General features: G+C 40.4%; 1 protein-coding gene across 1 annotated transcript in view; it reads left to right on the plus strand.

Annotated features, from left to right (window-relative positions):
* Positions 1-18,376, plus strand: part of rngtt (RNA guanylyltransferase and 5'-phosphatase) — an 84,333-nt gene that overhangs the window by 20,339 nt on the left and 45,618 nt on the right. Inside the window, exons 9-11 of the mRNA XM_010752180.3 lie at positions 4,625-4,760; positions 7,987-8,058; positions 17,076-17,240. Of these exons, the coding sequence (XP_010750482.1) occupies positions 4,625-4,760; positions 7,987-8,058; positions 17,076-17,240 (373 nt within the window). The remainder of the gene's footprint in view (positions 1-4,624; positions 4,761-7,986; positions 8,059-17,075; positions 17,241-18,376) is intronic.

The following is an 18,376-nucleotide window of genomic DNA, read 5'->3' on the forward strand; positions in this document are numbered from 1 at the left end:
ACATTGAAAACGAGTACCCTCTCAAGTAAAAGCACGTTTAGTGCTTGGCTTGAAATCGCAATCAAATCAAAGTATTTTTTTTTTCCAAGTTTTTGTAGAAAAACTTTTATTTTTGATTTCTTTTCTTTTCTTCCAAATCTTGATTTAGATCATCTTGATTTTACATCCCTCATCTCACCTTGCTCTGTAGCTCATTTAGCATCTTGATTTTTGGGAGGTTTGTGAAGTTATACTGTTATTTTTATGATGCCATATTGGACCAGAAACAACTGTAAGGTAGAAATGGAAATTATCTGGTGTGAGGATTTATATTATATTATCGTAAATTCAATATCTTTGACTGTTGGTTGGACAACATTTGACAGTGTCACCTTGGCTTTTCTAACCTTTCTAACATCTTATACAGTGGTCCCTCGTTTATCGCGGGGGATACGTTCTAAAAATAACCCGCAATAAACGCAATCCGCGAAGTAAGTTTTACAATTATTATACATGTTTTAAGGCCGTAAAACCCCTAACCACACACTTTTATACACCTTTTTACACACATTTTGTACAGTACTCCCTTAGCCAATTTAGGATGCAGAACACAATGCGTGTTCATACTGTACAGTACGCTGTAAAAAAAAGCATGCAAAATTACACTAAAAAAATCTGCGAAACAGCGAGTCCGCGAAAAGTGAACCGCGTTATAGCGAGGGACGACTGTATACCAAAGGGTTGATTTAGAAGATATTCAGTTGATTAATGGATAAATTAAAACAATCATAAGATGCAGCCACATAATAATAAAAAGAAAAACTGTCAATCATAAGATGCAGCCACATAATAATAAAAAGAAAAACTGTATTTACTTTGTAGTATGACCCTCCTAAAAGACACAATCCTGCTTTCAGCGCTGACTTTTGTCAGCTGGTGTATTATTCTGTGCACACACTCATTCCTGGCGGCTTGTCAAGTTTTCCCACTTTGAACCAGCTGGTATTGATGGCCTATTTATTACACCTAATCCCTTTGTGATAATGGCGCAGAGTCACAGCAGGTACGAGAGACGCATAGCTTTGTCAGTGGGGAAGTCATTAATCTCAAGTTCATCTCTATCATCAGACTTTGTGCCCCTCTATAGTCTGATCTCTGAGTTCTTACACCATCAAAGCTTTCGACCCGTGTCAACCTTACAAGATAATTAGCCTCCATTTTCAGCGGCATTGATTAGGATACTTAACCTTTGCAGGAACAGCTTTAGGACATTAGTTCATCCAGCTTCATTCCACGCTTGGTATTTTGTGTTAAAGAGCAGCCGGCAGCTGGCAAAGTTTAATTAAGTTCATGAGAGGTGTGTAATGTCACTATATTCCGGTCCAGTCATGATATCGAGCTCGACGCAGAAAGAAGCCCGCTCCAGAAAACTTGACTAAAACAACCTGAAAACAAAATGTGCAAACATTCGATTAATTAAACGGTTGATTAACAGAAATATTAAACGTATTTCTTAAGTGAAAAAGCCAAACATTTGCTTGCCAGTTTCTCATATATGAGCCTCTGCTGCCTTTTTTTAAGGTTTTATATGATTGTACACCGAATACGTCTGGTGTTTGGACAAAAGAGGATATTTCAAGACGTTACGCTCAGGCTCTTTTGCTTATTTTTGCATATTCAACCAAACAATTAATTGGTACTTTTAAGAAAAATAATCAGTGAAATTGCTGCTGGAAATAATCCTCTGTTGCAGGCTGGAGTTAGTTTAGTCTTTGTTGCCTCTCATGAGCCTGAAGCCTGCAGGCGTGTTTCAATGATAAAGTCTTAAAACGACATTCACATGCCCATATGTGCATTGAAACAATGTTTGGTCGCCGTTATCCACATAATCCATATAATTTTGAGAGAAATACATGCATCCTAGTAAGTTACAGTGTTACTGACAGTGTTAGCAAACAGTTGGACAGAGCGAGTTCTCTGACTCACTCTGGAGGAAAGCACAAAGGCAACAATGGTGCCTGTGTTTTTTGGGGTGTGGTCCATCTTTTCTCTTTTTTTTTTGCCCGTCTTTGGGAACCAACAGACGGGAGGATCAAGGATTTTGTCTGTTTTCTGTCCCTCATTTGTAATGTGGCTGTAACGTCTGCCAACTCAGTCGTCAGCCGACTCGGTTGATCAAACAATCAACATTTGGTAGGAGCGGCTTTGCTCGCTTCTGCCTCTCTGGATAGTATTCAGGACTATTATATATTTTTTTATATTCCTAAAATTGATTGTACATTTTATCTCAGGCCGCTTAATTAGAAAATATTTGGCTCTCATTTATACAGTAACGACTTTTCTAAATGCAAGAACTAATAAACGGACTGACCTCGTGCAAATAACTCATCTATAATAGTTTATTATTACATATTAGGCTAATCTTTCTAAGTCGAGCAGCTCACACAGAGATGTACAATTGCTTGAAATTGTAATTTGGTTTAGAATGATTTGGACGACTACTGTCCAGATGGGGTGTTTGTGTTAGATGAGCTCATATGGAACAAGATTACTTCTGACAGTTTCCACCTCCAGAGAAGATTATGCCTCAAAGTGGAAAATTCGAGTGTGCACTATTATTTTTGAGAATATTCCTCCTTCACAAGAGGTATAAGGCTGATAAAAGTCTAATGCTTTATGCTCCAGCAACCTGGCACACCTGTGAGCCGAATGCAGAGGAAGAGCGAAGTCAAATTAATAGCAGCCAAATGCTCGTATCGCGACCCGTGCTGGTAAGATGTCCTATTCTGACAGATATTTTAACAGGCCAACAGTCGCTGCTTTCGGATTTTTGAATCTCCCCAGTCGAGTGCACTCGTGGATGAAAAAGTAATTTTCCAGCAGTATCCTGTGTTTCTCTGTTGAATCTATTCAATTTGACTTTGACTGAAGCCAAATCATGGAAATATACAGAATATACAGTCAAACTCTCGCAGTGTAATGCAGTCTAATCCAATAACACCAACACCGTTTGACCCCCAGAAAAGAGCGTCTCTTGATTTGAACATTATTACTGATAGAATACAGCAAATTACATAACCACTGCAATGGATTGCATTTGTTTGGTCAAAGGGATTTAAAAGTTCCTCATGATTGCTACGCTGCCCTTTCAATGCAATGTTTAACATTATATATTTCCGCAGAAGCTGAATTTGTGGGAGGCTGGAAATGATTTCTAGTTTGTTTGCTTCGAAGTCTTAATCTTACCTGCAAAGGCTGCCCAATGGATTAGTTGAGCTTTGTGCTCAAACAAATGACCTAACCACTGGTGATGTATGCAATTTGAAGATAGAGTAATCTCCTACAAGTAAAGGCTTTTTGTGTCAGTGCGAGGCAACCGGGGACGATTGAAATAGGAAAGAGAAACATTTACATGGCATGTAAATGGTTCAGTTAGTCTTTGTGAGACCAATAAACAAAGAAGAATCCAAAAAATCCACTTAATGTAGTTATAAGAGTTAAAAGTTGGTAGCTGTGTTCAGAAAGTCTTTCTGTTTGCAATGATTTATTCCCGTAAAGCACAGCTAGATGAAAGGAAGAGTGGTTGCTTCGGTAATGTGTTGTAATTAGCAGGTATCTGTTCGCTGATCTTTCTTCTTTTGATAAAAGCTCTTACGCCTTTGCTTTTTGTTTCATTTGCAACCAAGGATTTTCAGTGCAGCCAATTTGCACATTAGAGGAATGAACCGTCTTTTTTTGTTGTTGTTGTTGTTGTGCCGAGTGGAACCAAAATCTCAAGTGCTGTCGAAATTTATTCTGCTTTAAATTTTGATTACCATATTAAGTCCTTCAAAAAAAAAAAAAACTAATTAAAGAAGATCGATGGTGTTGTTTGTCCTGAGGAACAACGTTTTAGCAGAGCGATGTTTAATGTATTAGGTTTGACAAGAGTCAGAATAGTTGATGAAAGCAACCTGACGTACTGTGACTGAAAACGGAGAAATTCTGCAAGTTTTTTCTAATTTATTTTATGTGATGCATGAAACTACTTGAGTAATATTTGTACATTCCCGTTCAGCTCACATACTGTTGCACAAGTCTCAAAAACTGCAGTTCCTCAAACGTCCACTTGAGGCTGGCTCCAGAAGTGAGTCAGTCTCCATAAGTCCCCATGTTAGACAGCAGAAATAAACATGTTTACAGCCTGGTACAAAAAACAGTTTTGGTCTCTGTAGCTAATTTCCCCGTTCATGACAACTGTACTGAGGGTGAATTTATGTACAATTCACCTGTTCACATTATATTAAGGCTTAAAGTTTGGCATAATTAACAGCGTGGGCGCCTTGATCCACAGGTAGGTGCCGTTATAGATGGTTTGTTTGAGCAACCAGGTGTCATTCTCTGGCCTTTTTAGACTAGCTGGGAAGTTGAAGAGGCTCCGTCTGTTCTTAATACTGTCAGTGGTGGCTTTTGTTGGGTTGTTTGGTCAGTGATTAAGCCATGAATATTTAATGTTTTAGAGAAATTCAATGTTGTTATGGATCCATTCGATATCAATTACCTTTCCAATATCTGTCCTGTCACTCATGGAAACACATCCTTCCATCCTTCATCGAACCCACCTTGTCATTACAACCACATAATGCTTCGTCCTCTCCTCCTGCAGGTACATGATGCTGATCAACGGAAAAAATGAAGTATTCATGGTCGACAGAGACAACTCGATCTTCCACATAGCGAACCTAGAGTTTCCTTTCCGGAAGGATCCACGCGTCCACTTAGCAAATACTCTGTTGGACGGGGTGAGTTGTCATTCCTTCTAATACTTGTTATTTGCTGTGTCATGTTAGCTTTCTCCTCACGCCCTGAAAATCCCACAAGGTGACCATTTTTAATGTTTAATTTTTTAGCTTCCATCTCCAGCCCCTGTAACATTCCCACCCTGCCCCATGCTGCTCAGTCTTGCAGATAATTGACACCGGTTGCAAAACCTTAGGATGAAAGAACGCCATGTTTCAGTCTGACGGCGGGAGCCTGTCAAAGGCATCTGACGGGAAAATGATCATCCATGTCCTGGGGACATGGCTAATGAAATATTTTACACTTTCTCTGTCACTGTTGCCTTTCTCTTCTACGCTGAGTGGTGTTGTAACACTCGGCGGCGTTCTCCCTTGGGTGGCGACGGGGGTCTGTGACTTATCCTCACCCTGTAATACCGGGCTCAGACTTTTATTGGCATGTTTGTGCTGTTCAGGTCACAGAGGTGCCAGCTCTTTCCAGCAGCAGCAGGTGCAAACGCCCGAGTCATTATCACTCTCTCTAACTGAAAACACGGGCATGGATTATGGAAAATTACCACACGCTCACGTTGTCAGCTGAGATTTGATCATGAATGTCTGGCAGTGTTTGGTATTGCAGTAATGGAGGTAATATAGATAATGATTGTTTTTGTTTTTAGTTTAGTAGTTTCATGTGAAAAGGTTTGAGCTTCTTCTCGGCTTTGACAATTGTTGATTGATGCTGTGAATTAAGTTTTTCTCACCCAGACAGGACGTCGAATCGTGGCGCATTAGTTATGCGGATCTGTGTTTTTAAATTGCTACAAAGTTTGTTTTGACGCGTTTATTCATCTGTTAATGCTCCTGGCTTTCAGCTCAGAGAGGCTGATATGTTTCATCTTTAGCCCAAAGGCACCGGTCTTTGTCTTTTTTTTTTTTTGCATGCTGTTTTTGTACTATAGTTTTTAATGAGCTTTACATCAACTTGACCTCCGATATTGGACGCTCGTGCAAATATAGATTGAATTTCTAGCGTTTTTTTCCCCCCTTGGTCACATGAATGTATTCAGCCGCCGCTGTCTGTGTGTGCAGCACATGCATAATGATGGCAGCCTCCTGGAATGACATAATGTTTTGTCCCTTTTATTTTCTGTCACGGGCAAGTGAGTGTTGATGTTTGGTCCTTTCTGTCCTGCCGGATATGAAATGAAATCGTGTCAGCGAGTAGGCATACACATTTTAAATAATTCTTTTGATTGATGGTGGTTAATTGTAAAACGGCACAAAAAGGGCACCCGGCGGTGCCGATGTGGAAGTGGTGACAGCTGGAGTTTTTCACATTACTGCAAAAAAAACAATATCTGAAACTAGTTACAGAGAATGTTTGCACTGCAAATGAAAATGAGTAAACAAACTCCAACACTAAACTTTGTTCAAATGACTTTAAGAATCTGTTTAATTAAAGGTGTTCCGATATCTGTGAGAAGATACATTTGTGGTTGTGGTTTGTGGGGAAGGCCAGTAGCTCGGTCTGTAGGGACTTGGCTTGGAGAAGGTGGCAGGTTCAAGTCCAGCTCAGACCAGAGTATGGAGCATAGGCTGGTAGCTGGAGACGTGCCAGTTCACCTCCTAGGCCGCCGCTGAGGTACCCTTAAACACGGCGCCGAACCCCTAACTGCTCCCAGGGTGCCACTACATGGCTGCACATCCCTGCACCATCTCTCCACATTCGCATGTGTATGTCTGTGGTTGTACTTTGAATAAAGTAAATCAACTTTATAGTTTTACACCTCTTTTCTCTGAAACTCTCACATGAACAAGACGTTTTGTGTTGCGTTTTGTCTCATTAATACTAACGAGCCTCTGATTGGCTGACTATCTCTAAGGGAAGCACGTCCAGGTCAATCAGAGGTAACGAATAGAAGCTCACCTGGACCGGTGGGCTGTACAGTTGTGACATCACAACTTTACCAAAGTCCTGACAGCCTATTTAAAGGCGCAGTTCCTGAATATGAGCTGTTCGTATTTCTCTGTGGACTGAGTAATTATACAGCGACTAGAGCTGCTTTATACTTAAAACAATAAAATGGCAATCTCACTTTCTACAGTATGGGACCTTTTAAATGCTTCAACATTAGGTTAAAGATGCATATAAAGTTAGCTGAATATCAAAGATAATCATCAGTGGACCCCTACTACAAAGCAACGCTGTGGTTGTTCATAAGATATACAAGCACGGAGCAATATTTGCATGGAACTGTAATCGACAGGTCTTTTCAGTGGGCTATTTTGTAAGCACAGCTTTAAAAGTAGGTTGGTGCAGGTTTAAAAAATCCTAAAGTATATACACTTCATAGACACAGTGTGCATGTGGTAGCTCAACAGGGTTGGAGCTTACCAACATTCAGAATAGTTGGAACAAGCAGTAGCTTAACTATAAAGTCCACACACGTCCAGCAAAGAGAAAATATGAAGTGAAATGATGATGTTACTTTGAATGCAGACAGCTGCGGTGCATTATTGGTGGTTAAGCAGAGCCTCCTGAATTCAGACAAAGCCGGTCTAATAATCTCACACAACGTGAATGTGAATAAATAATTTTTCATTTATTCCTGTCACCAAGTATTCACAAAATTCTGTTTTTCGCCCGCCCGGCTGATCTTCTCCGTGTCTTACCTGCTACTTTTTCCAGTTACAGCGGTGGAGCGCAGTTAGCCGCCTGAATATTTTATGAAGGGAATAGGCATAAATATATAGTTCTTCAAATGTAGCACATTTACACCACATGAAGCATCTGTGGTCACGTTTTCACCCCCCCCCCGTCTCCGCTGTCACTACATTGCACGGTTGTGTAAGGCTTCTTTGAAAACTAATCATGTCTCCGTTCGGTGTCCTGCATCAGCGCCGCACCTGACTCAACTTGAGGGTCTTACATAATGGATGCGCAGTGCTATTTCTGTCTCGCACACCACTCACCCACCTCCCCAATTCCTTGCCATCCTACCCATTGCTACAGGCATGTCCCTCTCTGAACATAGATCCCCTTAAGAGTTCTCAACCTCCAGCGTCTTACTGTTTCCCTACTGCAGAACTATTTTCAGATTTTCTACATTAAGACCGCCCAGATTAAAGCTTTTCCTTGTCTGTATTTTGTACACCTTCTCCACTCTAATGCTACATCTTTTACCTCTTACTGTGTCTCTTTTCTTTTGTCCACACCCTCTCTTGACCCGGCTCTTTATCTCTGCAGGAGATGATCATCGACAAGGTGAACGGCCAGCCTGTCCCTCGCTATTTGATATACGACATCATCAAATACAACGTGAGTACGCCGGGCCATTTGCGAACGTGTTGTATGTCTGTTCTTTGACCCATCACTCCTGAAAATTCTGCCAGATCAGGATGTCGCACAGAACAAACACCGCTGTCTACCGAATGCTTCTTTCTCTTTACACACGGTTAAAAAGGCTCTGCCTCGGCAGAGCGGATAGGAATATTTGTGGTCGTAATCCATCAGCATTTTGTGCCATACATAATCAAAAGCATTGACACGGAACAGGATTAGTTTATTCTGAATCCTGAGAAATCAAATCCCTGGTTGGGTTTTTCCAGGCAGCACAGCGGTGGTTCATCCACACAACACCACACACACAAACACTAAAGCCTGACCTTAACCACAGTGCCAAGGTTTTATAAGTTGTTGTGCTCTTATCACTGAAATTAGTTCTGCTGAGCTCCATTGACCTATTTTCTTAATAATCAGAACAAAAAAATTAATTAAATATTAATCCAAGCCATTAAGGTTGTCAGAGTCCATTACTCGCATTATAATTTGGCAGCAGCAATTGCGCCCCGGTGCGTCTACACATGTAAAAATCAGCTTCATATGCTGTACGTGTAATAGCATGTTATATTATTTTGACTTGGCCATTTTTCCTGAACAGCCCGAGGACAACATTACAAGTGCTGTTAATTGCCAACACTCTTCTGAACGGTAAATTAATTCATCCCCTCAGCTGATCCGCGTGCCGCTAATGGCAAGCAGGCAGACGCGGAGACAAATGAGCCTGCAGTTTGCCCTTAGCCTCAGCCGCCGCTGCTGCTGGTGCCTTCCTTTATAAAAATTTGATGAATACTGTTGTGGATCAGAGATCCTGGATCTTGTGCCTCTCGTGACCTCTGCAACACTTTGTTCAGAATTCAATCTTATCTTCGAAAAGCCTCAGAGCTTAATGCAGTAAGAGTTTTACTCCCTTCACGGAAAACAAAACCCAACAAGAACTGAACTTTCTATATCCCTTCTTATACAGTGGATGTCCCTTCTCACAAGAGCTTCAAGAACACACCTTCTCACATGTTTTGATGTCATCCAATCATTTTAACTCGCAACCTTTCCAGAGTCTTATCAGGTGGTGACCTTGACTTTTTCAGTCAGTTTTGTTGTACCTGGGTTCCCATGGATGTTTTTTCCACATTGATTGGTGGCACCTCAGCAACCCAGGTCGAGTCCGGTCAAGCCGGGTCTTGTATTCTTCTACTCTCTTTCTCAGAAATAAGTTTTAATTATTGCCCATTTTCACACTTGTTAAGATCTTAACTTATTTCACATGTAGTCACCTTCATAAATCATGAATTACAATTTGTTTTTCGTGATTACAGATTATTCTTATATCATAAATTGGACTAATCAATGCACTAATCATGCATCCAGTGTCAAGTACTAAAATGTTGAAGTGTTAGGTACTTATACTGTGTCATACTTTTATATTACAAAACCTTGAAATGACAGAGAAGGGCTTACTTGGACCATTATGTCTGTCTGTCGCCTCCTTCTTCCTCCATTGATCAGAAGATCAGCACAAGCAAGCGGCTCGATAAAAGCTCCGGTGGTGAGGAGGAGGTGGAGGGCAGGGGTGGGGGGAGACGTCTTTTGTGAGACGGGGCGAGAGGTTGGCAGCTCCACATGACTCCCCTCCGAGCCATCACTAAAGCACTGTTGTATTGATCCTTCCTGCCCATTATTAGACTGGTCCATTATCTGTGGTGTGCTGCACCTTGGCACCCGAGTCTCCATCCCGAGACCGTGGATGGAAATGCAGCGGGAGGGAGAGAACACCTGCTAGGCCCATGGCCTAACACGGCACCTTACTTGTTTGGAAAGAATCGAGTGAAGTGCAGCGCCGGGATTCTTTTGATTAGGGTGTGACGAGGAGTCTGTGTCCTCTCGGCGTGCCGGGTAATTTAGCTGCAAGTGGAGGGTCAGAGTTTACTTCTATTAGTTCTGTGGATTCTGATGGACATAAATGAGTTATGTTGGCATATACTGCGCTGTTCATGTTAAAGCAGTCGATATTCTTAGTCGTCCTACAGAGTGTTATCACATTAAAAGTGCTGATTTGTACAGTGCCTCTCCAGCCATGTAACTGATTGACCCTGACTGTCACCCTGAGACAGAGAACGAATCTTTTATTCCTGCTGTCGCTGCAAAATATAAAAAGCCTTCTTTTATTTTTTTTTTGTCTTTCCTGGAAAGTTGTTGCCGCTTGTCAGTTACTGTCAGCTCCCCCACTGTGGGGGAACTGACAAGACGTGATGAAAGCACGACAGCAATTACATATATGTCCTTTTTAATTTTCAAGAGGCTTTAGAAAGCTATTATCTTTGAATGAAGCTGTGGAGGTTTGCAACGTCTATGTCCCGACATTTTGATTGACCTCGTTAACTGTCATCGCGCCCAAAATAATCTCTTTTTAAGGGGCGCAGGATTAGACACAATAATTGGCTCAATCAGATTAACTTTCGACGCTCACCGCAGAAACCTTATCTGTCAGGGGTATGAGCGCTTTTACCGACATCCCGCTCCGTTTGTTTCCACTTGAGAAGTTTGTCTGCAGGTACGGTCTGCAGCTTTCCAGGCTTTTTCACCTCAAGAATAGTCCCTCTGCTGCTGCGTTCCTTTTCAAACCGTCCGTAGCATCACTAAGCATGATGACGTGCCGAATCTCCTCAGCAGTCACATCTCATCAGTAGTCTCCTGTCATATACCCGAGTAGCTTTTGAAATCTGTACCCCTGCAGCACATTAACATCCACCATGCAGTGTATATGTTAGCTATATATAGATTAACACCGGGTACTGTTGCTAAGGTTTTAGTTGGTGGCGTTCTCTGCTCGTCACCAGAGGCAAACAATGAACTTGTGGGTAACCCCGGTCGCTTTAATTTGCTCATAAATCATAACGTATCAAAGCCGCTCAGCTGGAGCTTTCATCAGCGTTATGCCTGTGATTATGGCACCAGTCCCCCACCTTTTATTACCATGTTGAGCATGTGGCTGAACACACGGACGTTGATGGAGGAAATTGGGTGATTATTATGGGGATAATTGGACTAAAATGGAGGCTGCAATGCTCTCTGTGACCAAATAGCGTGAAAATTCGACACTGGACGCCGTTCGTGTCGTGCGCTGATGTGCTTTTATTTAGCACAGTTTGCTGCAGTGTTTCCCTTCGGGGTTTGTTTTACTGCATTAATTGTAGGAGCATAAAAAATTATAGTGTTTGATATAAAAATAGCCATGAATCTTATTTTCAGTCAGGAAAAGGTGTTTTTTTGTTATTTCCTCTTTGTTACATGAAAGATGCACTCCTTCTACCTTTTTCTACCTTTATCCTTTTTCTAAATACCTGTCATTAAATATAACCTATGACCTGCCACCTTCTAAAGCCAGAGCTCATATAACGTGGGTTTAAGTCTGCTCTCATTAGTTTAGGATTCGGATATAAAAGCTATTTTAAGGCAAAAACCTGCATTCAGCAGTGAACATCTGTAGCTACAAGATCCTCAGGCGTTCGAGGAAGGCTGCCGTGTTCAGACTTTTCAACTACAAGAGACAACAAGAGTGGAATTCATAATTTGAGTGACATGTTCCTTCCCATTGATAATACAATCAACACACCAGCACATATTACAACTGGAGCAAAGTCTCCTGGGAATAAATTTATCATGTTTTTAAATCTGCTTTTCTTTATGATCCAAACGGGATGCAGCGTGCGGCTATAAACAGTCTCAGGCCAAAGCAGTCTAAGAGCCTCTGTTTTTGTTCCCAATATCCCGAGGGGGAACTGCACATTAAGCTTCTGTTCACTGCTCCCAATGCTGATTTTGTCACCCTGCATGTAAAGCCATTTATTCTAAATCATCCCAGACGTTTCCACAGCTTTCAACGGTATTCCCAAAACTGTCTGTTTTTTTTAATGTAACATACTTGTGTTTTTCTTTGCTGTATTCTTGAGTTTGTCCTCCAGCACTTCCAGCCTCGTGCCCAGAAGAATCTTCCAGCTCTCTGGTGTTTTAACATTTAATGTGTGTTTTATATATAGATTCTTTATGCGCTCAGTTCAGTTTGCCCATAAAGGTGGCGGTTATGCAGTCTGTGGAAGTCGACCTTGTTTGAGTTTGACTAATATAATGTTTAATTTGATCATTTACAAGGCTCCAGAACTTTTTCACTAACAACTTTCAGCACATGATTTAGCCGCACTAATCAATGACCTTGCATGCCGATAAATAGATCTGTTCTTGAAATACTGAAGAAGCTTAATCCGTATATAGTCAACCACTGATGGTCAAATCAAAGTATAATTCAATATTGCAACAATATTTAAGGGAACGTTCATTAGCATGCAGTTGGACACTAAATGAATTTGTTAGGATTGTGGTGGATTGACTGATTGATCGGGCTTCTCGGTGCCCTCGGTTTGGATTTGAGAGATCATGTTTGCTCAAAAGATGCTGTGCACTTTGTCTCAGTGTTCTTAATAATTCATGTGTCAGAAAGTACCAGACAGACATATAGTTTTTGAACTTCCAGTGCGAGGAATGAACATCGAAGAGCCTTGAGAATACTGCATTTACACTCATAACAGTATACTGAGGAGAACCAACATCCAAACCACAGGTCACAGACTAGTCTTAGTCAAAGTTTTTCATTCACTGGATTGAACTGATTTGATATCTGAAAACTGACTGAGGACATGATTTCAGGGCAGCAACTAATCATTTTAATCGTCAATTAGTCTGCCAGTTATTATCTTGATTAATTATTTATCTTTTAAAATGTTACAAAATAGCAAAAAAATCACTAGAGAGCCCAAGTTGGAATATTGAAAATGCTTGAATCAAACCAACAGTGGAAAACCCCCAAACATACTCTGCTTACTATTAGAGAAAATACAAATATTGACATCTGGGCAGCTGGAACTGGAGATATGTTTGCTTAAAAATGGGGTAATACAATACAATTATAATAGTAATACAATTTTCTCTTTTAATCATTTGGTCCATAAAATATCAGAAAACAGTGGAAAATATCTTTCTCAATTTATTAAAAGCTTCTTCACATTGCTTGTTTTGTGTGACTACCAGCCCAAAACCCAAAGATATGTAGTTTACCATCACCTAAAACAAAAACAAACCCTGCAAGTGCAATATGACAGTTTGAACTTTGTAGTACGTCTGCATTATTTGAAGTGGTGATCTGCATTATTAGTACAGAGTCTTCGAGTCTGATCCATCGCTGTTGCTGGTCAAAAATTGTATATTGTGCTCTGTTAAAATGCTCTGACCTTGTTCAAACCCACAGTGACGACAGTAAGTGAAAGTGAAGCAGCACAAACAAGTAAATGCAAATACAAGTCAGTTTGTGGTAGTCAAACAGACCGTGAGCTATGACAGGGTGATAATTGGTCTTTATTCCTCGTACTGTTGGATGAGCAAGACTCTTATTTGCTGTGTTTTCATGTTAAACAGGCGCGGACAGCACATGCCTTGAATCATCCACACTTACATCTCGTTCTGTCCTGATGACACAGCTGACAGATGGTGCTGAATGTGTGGGACACGATACCAGCTGTTTCTCCAGGAGACTGTAGTGTGATTCTTGCAGTCACCCTTCAAAGAATAACAAGTCCTCAAAAGTGATTCCCAAATCAGAGTTCCTCCAACTTTAATTTGCTTTAGAGCTTATTTGTAGGTGCCAAATTGTCCTTTTATAGAGTTGGTAAGGCTCCATTAAAGAGTCACAGACACAGTCGTGTTTGAATATCAAGTTGTTATGGCTAATGTGTTGGCAAACAATTGCTTATTTCTACATCCAGCGGAGGCAGTGCAACACGGGCGTCCCAGTGGAGTCATATCAGGCCACTTGACGAATGCAGTTCCAATATCTAATCTACCCTTTGCCTGTTGTGGACAAGAACCTCCTTAACGTCACTTAATAATTAATTTTATCAGGGCTGCAACTAATGATTATTTTCATTTCGACTAATCTGCTGATTGTTTACTTCTGACTGTTTTAGTCCCGAAAATGCACATCAGCATTTTTCAGAGCAGTCTTCAGGTTGATTGTTTTGTCCAACCAACAGCCTAAAAAAACAAAATATATCCAATTCACAATCATGCGAATTAGAGAGAATAAAGATAAGAGTATATCCTCAGATTTGATAATCTGGAATCAAAGAATTTGATTAACCAAGTGGCAGCCTTCATGTCTGCAAAGCCTATGTAGAAGTGCAGTTCCTTTTAAAGTGATGCAGAATTAACAGCGTGGCCACTTTAATTGACAGATAGATGTTGTTACAGATGGTTTGTTTGAGCACCCAGGTGTCATTCAGTCTGCCTCAGGTCCCCTGATGATCCACATGTATGCCAATTATTTTTAATTTTTTTTAGATCAGCCATGACAAAGAACAAATAGGACCAGCAACAGCTCTTCAGAAACCTGCTGGTGATGTCATATGCTGCCCATATTTATACTCTGTGTATGTAGCTAGAATAATAATAATGATTTTATTTTGCTTGATTTTAAGGCTCAAGACTTGTTTTGCAATATTGATTTTCTGGTACTACCTTGGGCAACTTTTTTTTATTTTTTTTTTATATCTATAGACATTTTGTTTATTTTATCCTCCACACCATCTCAGGATCAATAATGGTGTTTTTTTTCCCTCATACGTTCTAGTATCTCTGCATGCAGCAGGCACAGCCATGTTTTCTGTGCCTATATATGAAAAATAATTGGTTGAAGACACATTTGGTCGTTCGAAAAGCCTTTGCATTGTACATGCCCCCTCCTTCTTATGGCCCAATATTTCCATAGAAAGCTCTTGAGAAGAGAAGTGGCCTTTACCAAACAGTTGCAGCGCTGAATATAAATGCTCCCAAGTCACACCTTCCTGCTTGGTGCCTCTGGATATAGATCAAGTAATATTGATCCCTATAACCCATGAGGGTTATGGATGTAGGAACAATAAAGGTGAAAATGTATCACTATATATATTTTTATTCTAACATGTTTTTTAAGAAGGGTAGAAACCAGACACAATATCAAATCACTGAATGTTCAATGGTGCCTCCCACAGTGTAAGACACACAGCTTTTAAAAAAAACGTTAATTAATCCACAGAAAATTTGTTAATCCAAAACAGTTTTCATAATTTAATTATCATTGTGCTCACAATGGCTGGTTACGGCTTCACAAACGTGATGATTTGATCCTTTTTTCTGTCTTCAATCACAGTAAACTGAATATCTTTGGTTTTTGTAATGTTGTTTGTACAAAAAAATAATACAATCACTAATTGTAGCCTCATTTTACAGTGAACATTGGATGTAAAAGTGTAATATGTTGTATGTAAATAATGGTACTATACAACACGAGGAGACATTTTCTATAGGAATGTGATATAATGAAATAGTTCCTGAATATCATTTACATGAATAAGAAAATTTAAGGGCCCTTAAATTGATCCCTGAGGACCTCCAAAGCCACAAAATCCAATTAAGTTCATCTTGGCAAGAAGAACCGAAATCAGTCAGTAGTTTGAACATTTATTTAAACTGTTTAGGGAAACATCCATTTAGGAGACAGATCTAAATTGTAAAAAAAATCATTTGAGATGTGAGGAAGGCGTCTTTCTTTTTTCGGTTCATCACGGTCAGGTGACGTAGTAATTATTTTCTGTCTCCAGGCAATAAAAAAAAAGAAACTGCAGCTTCTTTGCTGAGTTCGAGCTCCTCTTTTCTTTCTCTGATAACTTGTGAGAAATATTAAATGTCAGATTGTTGTCATGCATTCAGTCCACGTCCATCTGGAAGCTTTTCAAATCACACTTATCATCTTCTCTGATTTTCTCTTTTTGGTGCTGATAAAACTGAGTCATTATTTTTTGATCACTTTTGTCAATTGAGCATCTCAGACATGTTGTGGTGACTTGTCAATTGGCTGTTACGTATCAAGACGGTTTGAACTCCTCTGCCTCTAGTAAACACTTTAAAGCGGTCACACAGTGAGTACTGTACTTGTACTTGTCTGCTGTAATTTTTCACCCAAGCTTCTTTATTAATAACCAGAGGCAGAAACACAAGAGAAACAAGTACTGTTGTATTATTTTCTGTCACAGTCGCAGCTCCACCAGATGGGTTTGGTCACACCTTTGCTCTGCCTCTCTCTGTTTGAGAGGCTGAGGATGATGGCTCAGGTCATCGTGCTTATCTGTTTATAAAAAAACGTGTGCGGCTGGACAAGGATGGGAGGAAACTGTTGTCATAGCGACAAAGAAAAAGATGATTCTGCTGTACTGTTTGCTTTTTGGTGTTGAGCTCAACTGATGTCAAGGTCGTGTTGTTCAGGTCTTACTGTATGCACCTGCATACTGCTCGCCGACAGTGTAGCTATAAATAATAAGAGCTGTATGAAGAGACTTATCATAATGCTATGAGGGTGTTATTGTTTTTGCCAAGGAGTTATACTGCTAGGTAGAACTCCAATTAATTTTTATTTTCAATAATTATTTTTGACTTGTCAAGTGATTAATTAGTCCATAAAATGTTCACAATTTTCAAAAAAATAAATAAATATTCAGCTCAATATAAAAGAGGTCCAAGAAAACCATCAAATATTTACATGTGACAATGACCAAATGACTAATTAATGTAAAAAATATTTGCCAGTTTTGATTTTCTGTCTTTATGTTAATCATTTAATCTCAAACAAACAAAAAGATGCATGCAGAGTGGTGTAGATGTCTCAGAAAGGTGTTAGCCCTCGACTTTACAACAAGTTAGATTAACAGTGTTGCCATGGCAGCTTTTATTTTAGCATCTTTGTTAGGTGCATGTAATTGAGTCTAAATAACAATTGTTCTGTGTTAATATTTGTTAATGTTTTCTCTTTTTGTACTGGTAAAAGTGTACACCTGAATGTGTCTAAATGAGTTGATGGCAGAGGGTCCATGAAGAGATGATTGAGTTTTTAATTTTTTTTCTTCTATGCATTTCAGGGACAGCCTGTCGGCCAGTGTGATTTCGGCATCCGGCTGTTATGCATAGAAAAGGAGATCATTTCTCCCCGGATGGAAAAGATGAAGATCGGACAGATTGACAAAACCAAGGAGCCCTTCAGTGTCCGGAATAAACCCTTCTTTGACATTCATGCGTCACGCAAGGTAAAAAAAGCAACGGCATCTTTTTCACTTTCTAACCCATTTTTCTTACACAGATGGACAAATTAGCCTTGTCCCTGGAAACTTGTGTTCTTTACGGTAAGAGTCTTAGGTTGAGAGCAAGAACAAATAAAAGATATCTGTGTATCTTAGTCTAAGCCCTCTCTGGGACTCGCCCTGTACCCATTGGGGACCGATCAGGCTCAGCCTCAAGATGTATTGTGTTATTTCTGCCATATGCCACTGAGGTGGCAGACAGGCAGAGTCTTAACACGCTGACTCCTGCCTGTACAACGGTTTCTCATCACCCCAGGGTGTCAGCTTATACCACGGTCCTTGAAACTTCCTCATACCTTTTTGTTAAACCTCACCAGAGGTGGCGAACAAAGAGTGCAACTGTTCTTTACACTTTACTTTTGAAAGGGTTAATACCACGTCCCTCCCGATGCCTCCTGGGGATGTGAGAATAGAGTTCTGTGCTGTTGTCATCCGGTCCTTGTATGATTGGAGTGAGAGCTGTGTCCAAGTTCTCTGCAAAAATTCAAGCACATTCTTGGTGGACTCTACCAGGGTTTAACCTTGTCATGTAGCGAATTTTCACCATGGGACTTTTTACAGAAAACCATGAACCTTTTAAGAAACTCAGGAACTTATCCTGTGTTTTGACCGGAGGAAGTAGGGTCTAAAAGTCTAATGCACCGACTGATCGCCCGGTGACTGGAATTGGCTGGTTTTCAGCGTGAACATCCGCCCGTGAGCGATGATCAGTCTGATATATCCGATTGTGTGCTGGCCAAATTTACACTCCTGCAGCGGCACAGACAAGAACCAACTATTGTCACAGACACATACTTTCACACTAAAACAACAAGCCTCCTCCACACGCAGCTCACCTGCTGTTGCTGTCACTGGTGGAAAAAAATCCACCTCGTGAATTTTGACTTTTTGACTAGGCTGACTTTTATTTTTCATTGTTTTGGAAAGTCAACACAGCCGACATGGGAAGAAACAGAAAAGAGTCAGGATGGGGCCAAGTCAGTGTGAGTGCAAAGCTGTGGGTGTGTTTGCAGGGAAAAGCGAGGTCGGCAGATTAAAGTAGTTTGTGAGTAAACGCTAAAATAAGACGGAGATGGAGTGGT

Source organism: Larimichthys crocea, chromosome XI (genome assembly GCF_000972845.2).
Source record: "Larimichthys crocea isolate SSNF chromosome XI, L_crocea_2.0, whole genome shotgun sequence".
NCBI lineage: Eukaryota > Metazoa > Chordata > Actinopteri > Sciaenidae > Larimichthys > Larimichthys crocea.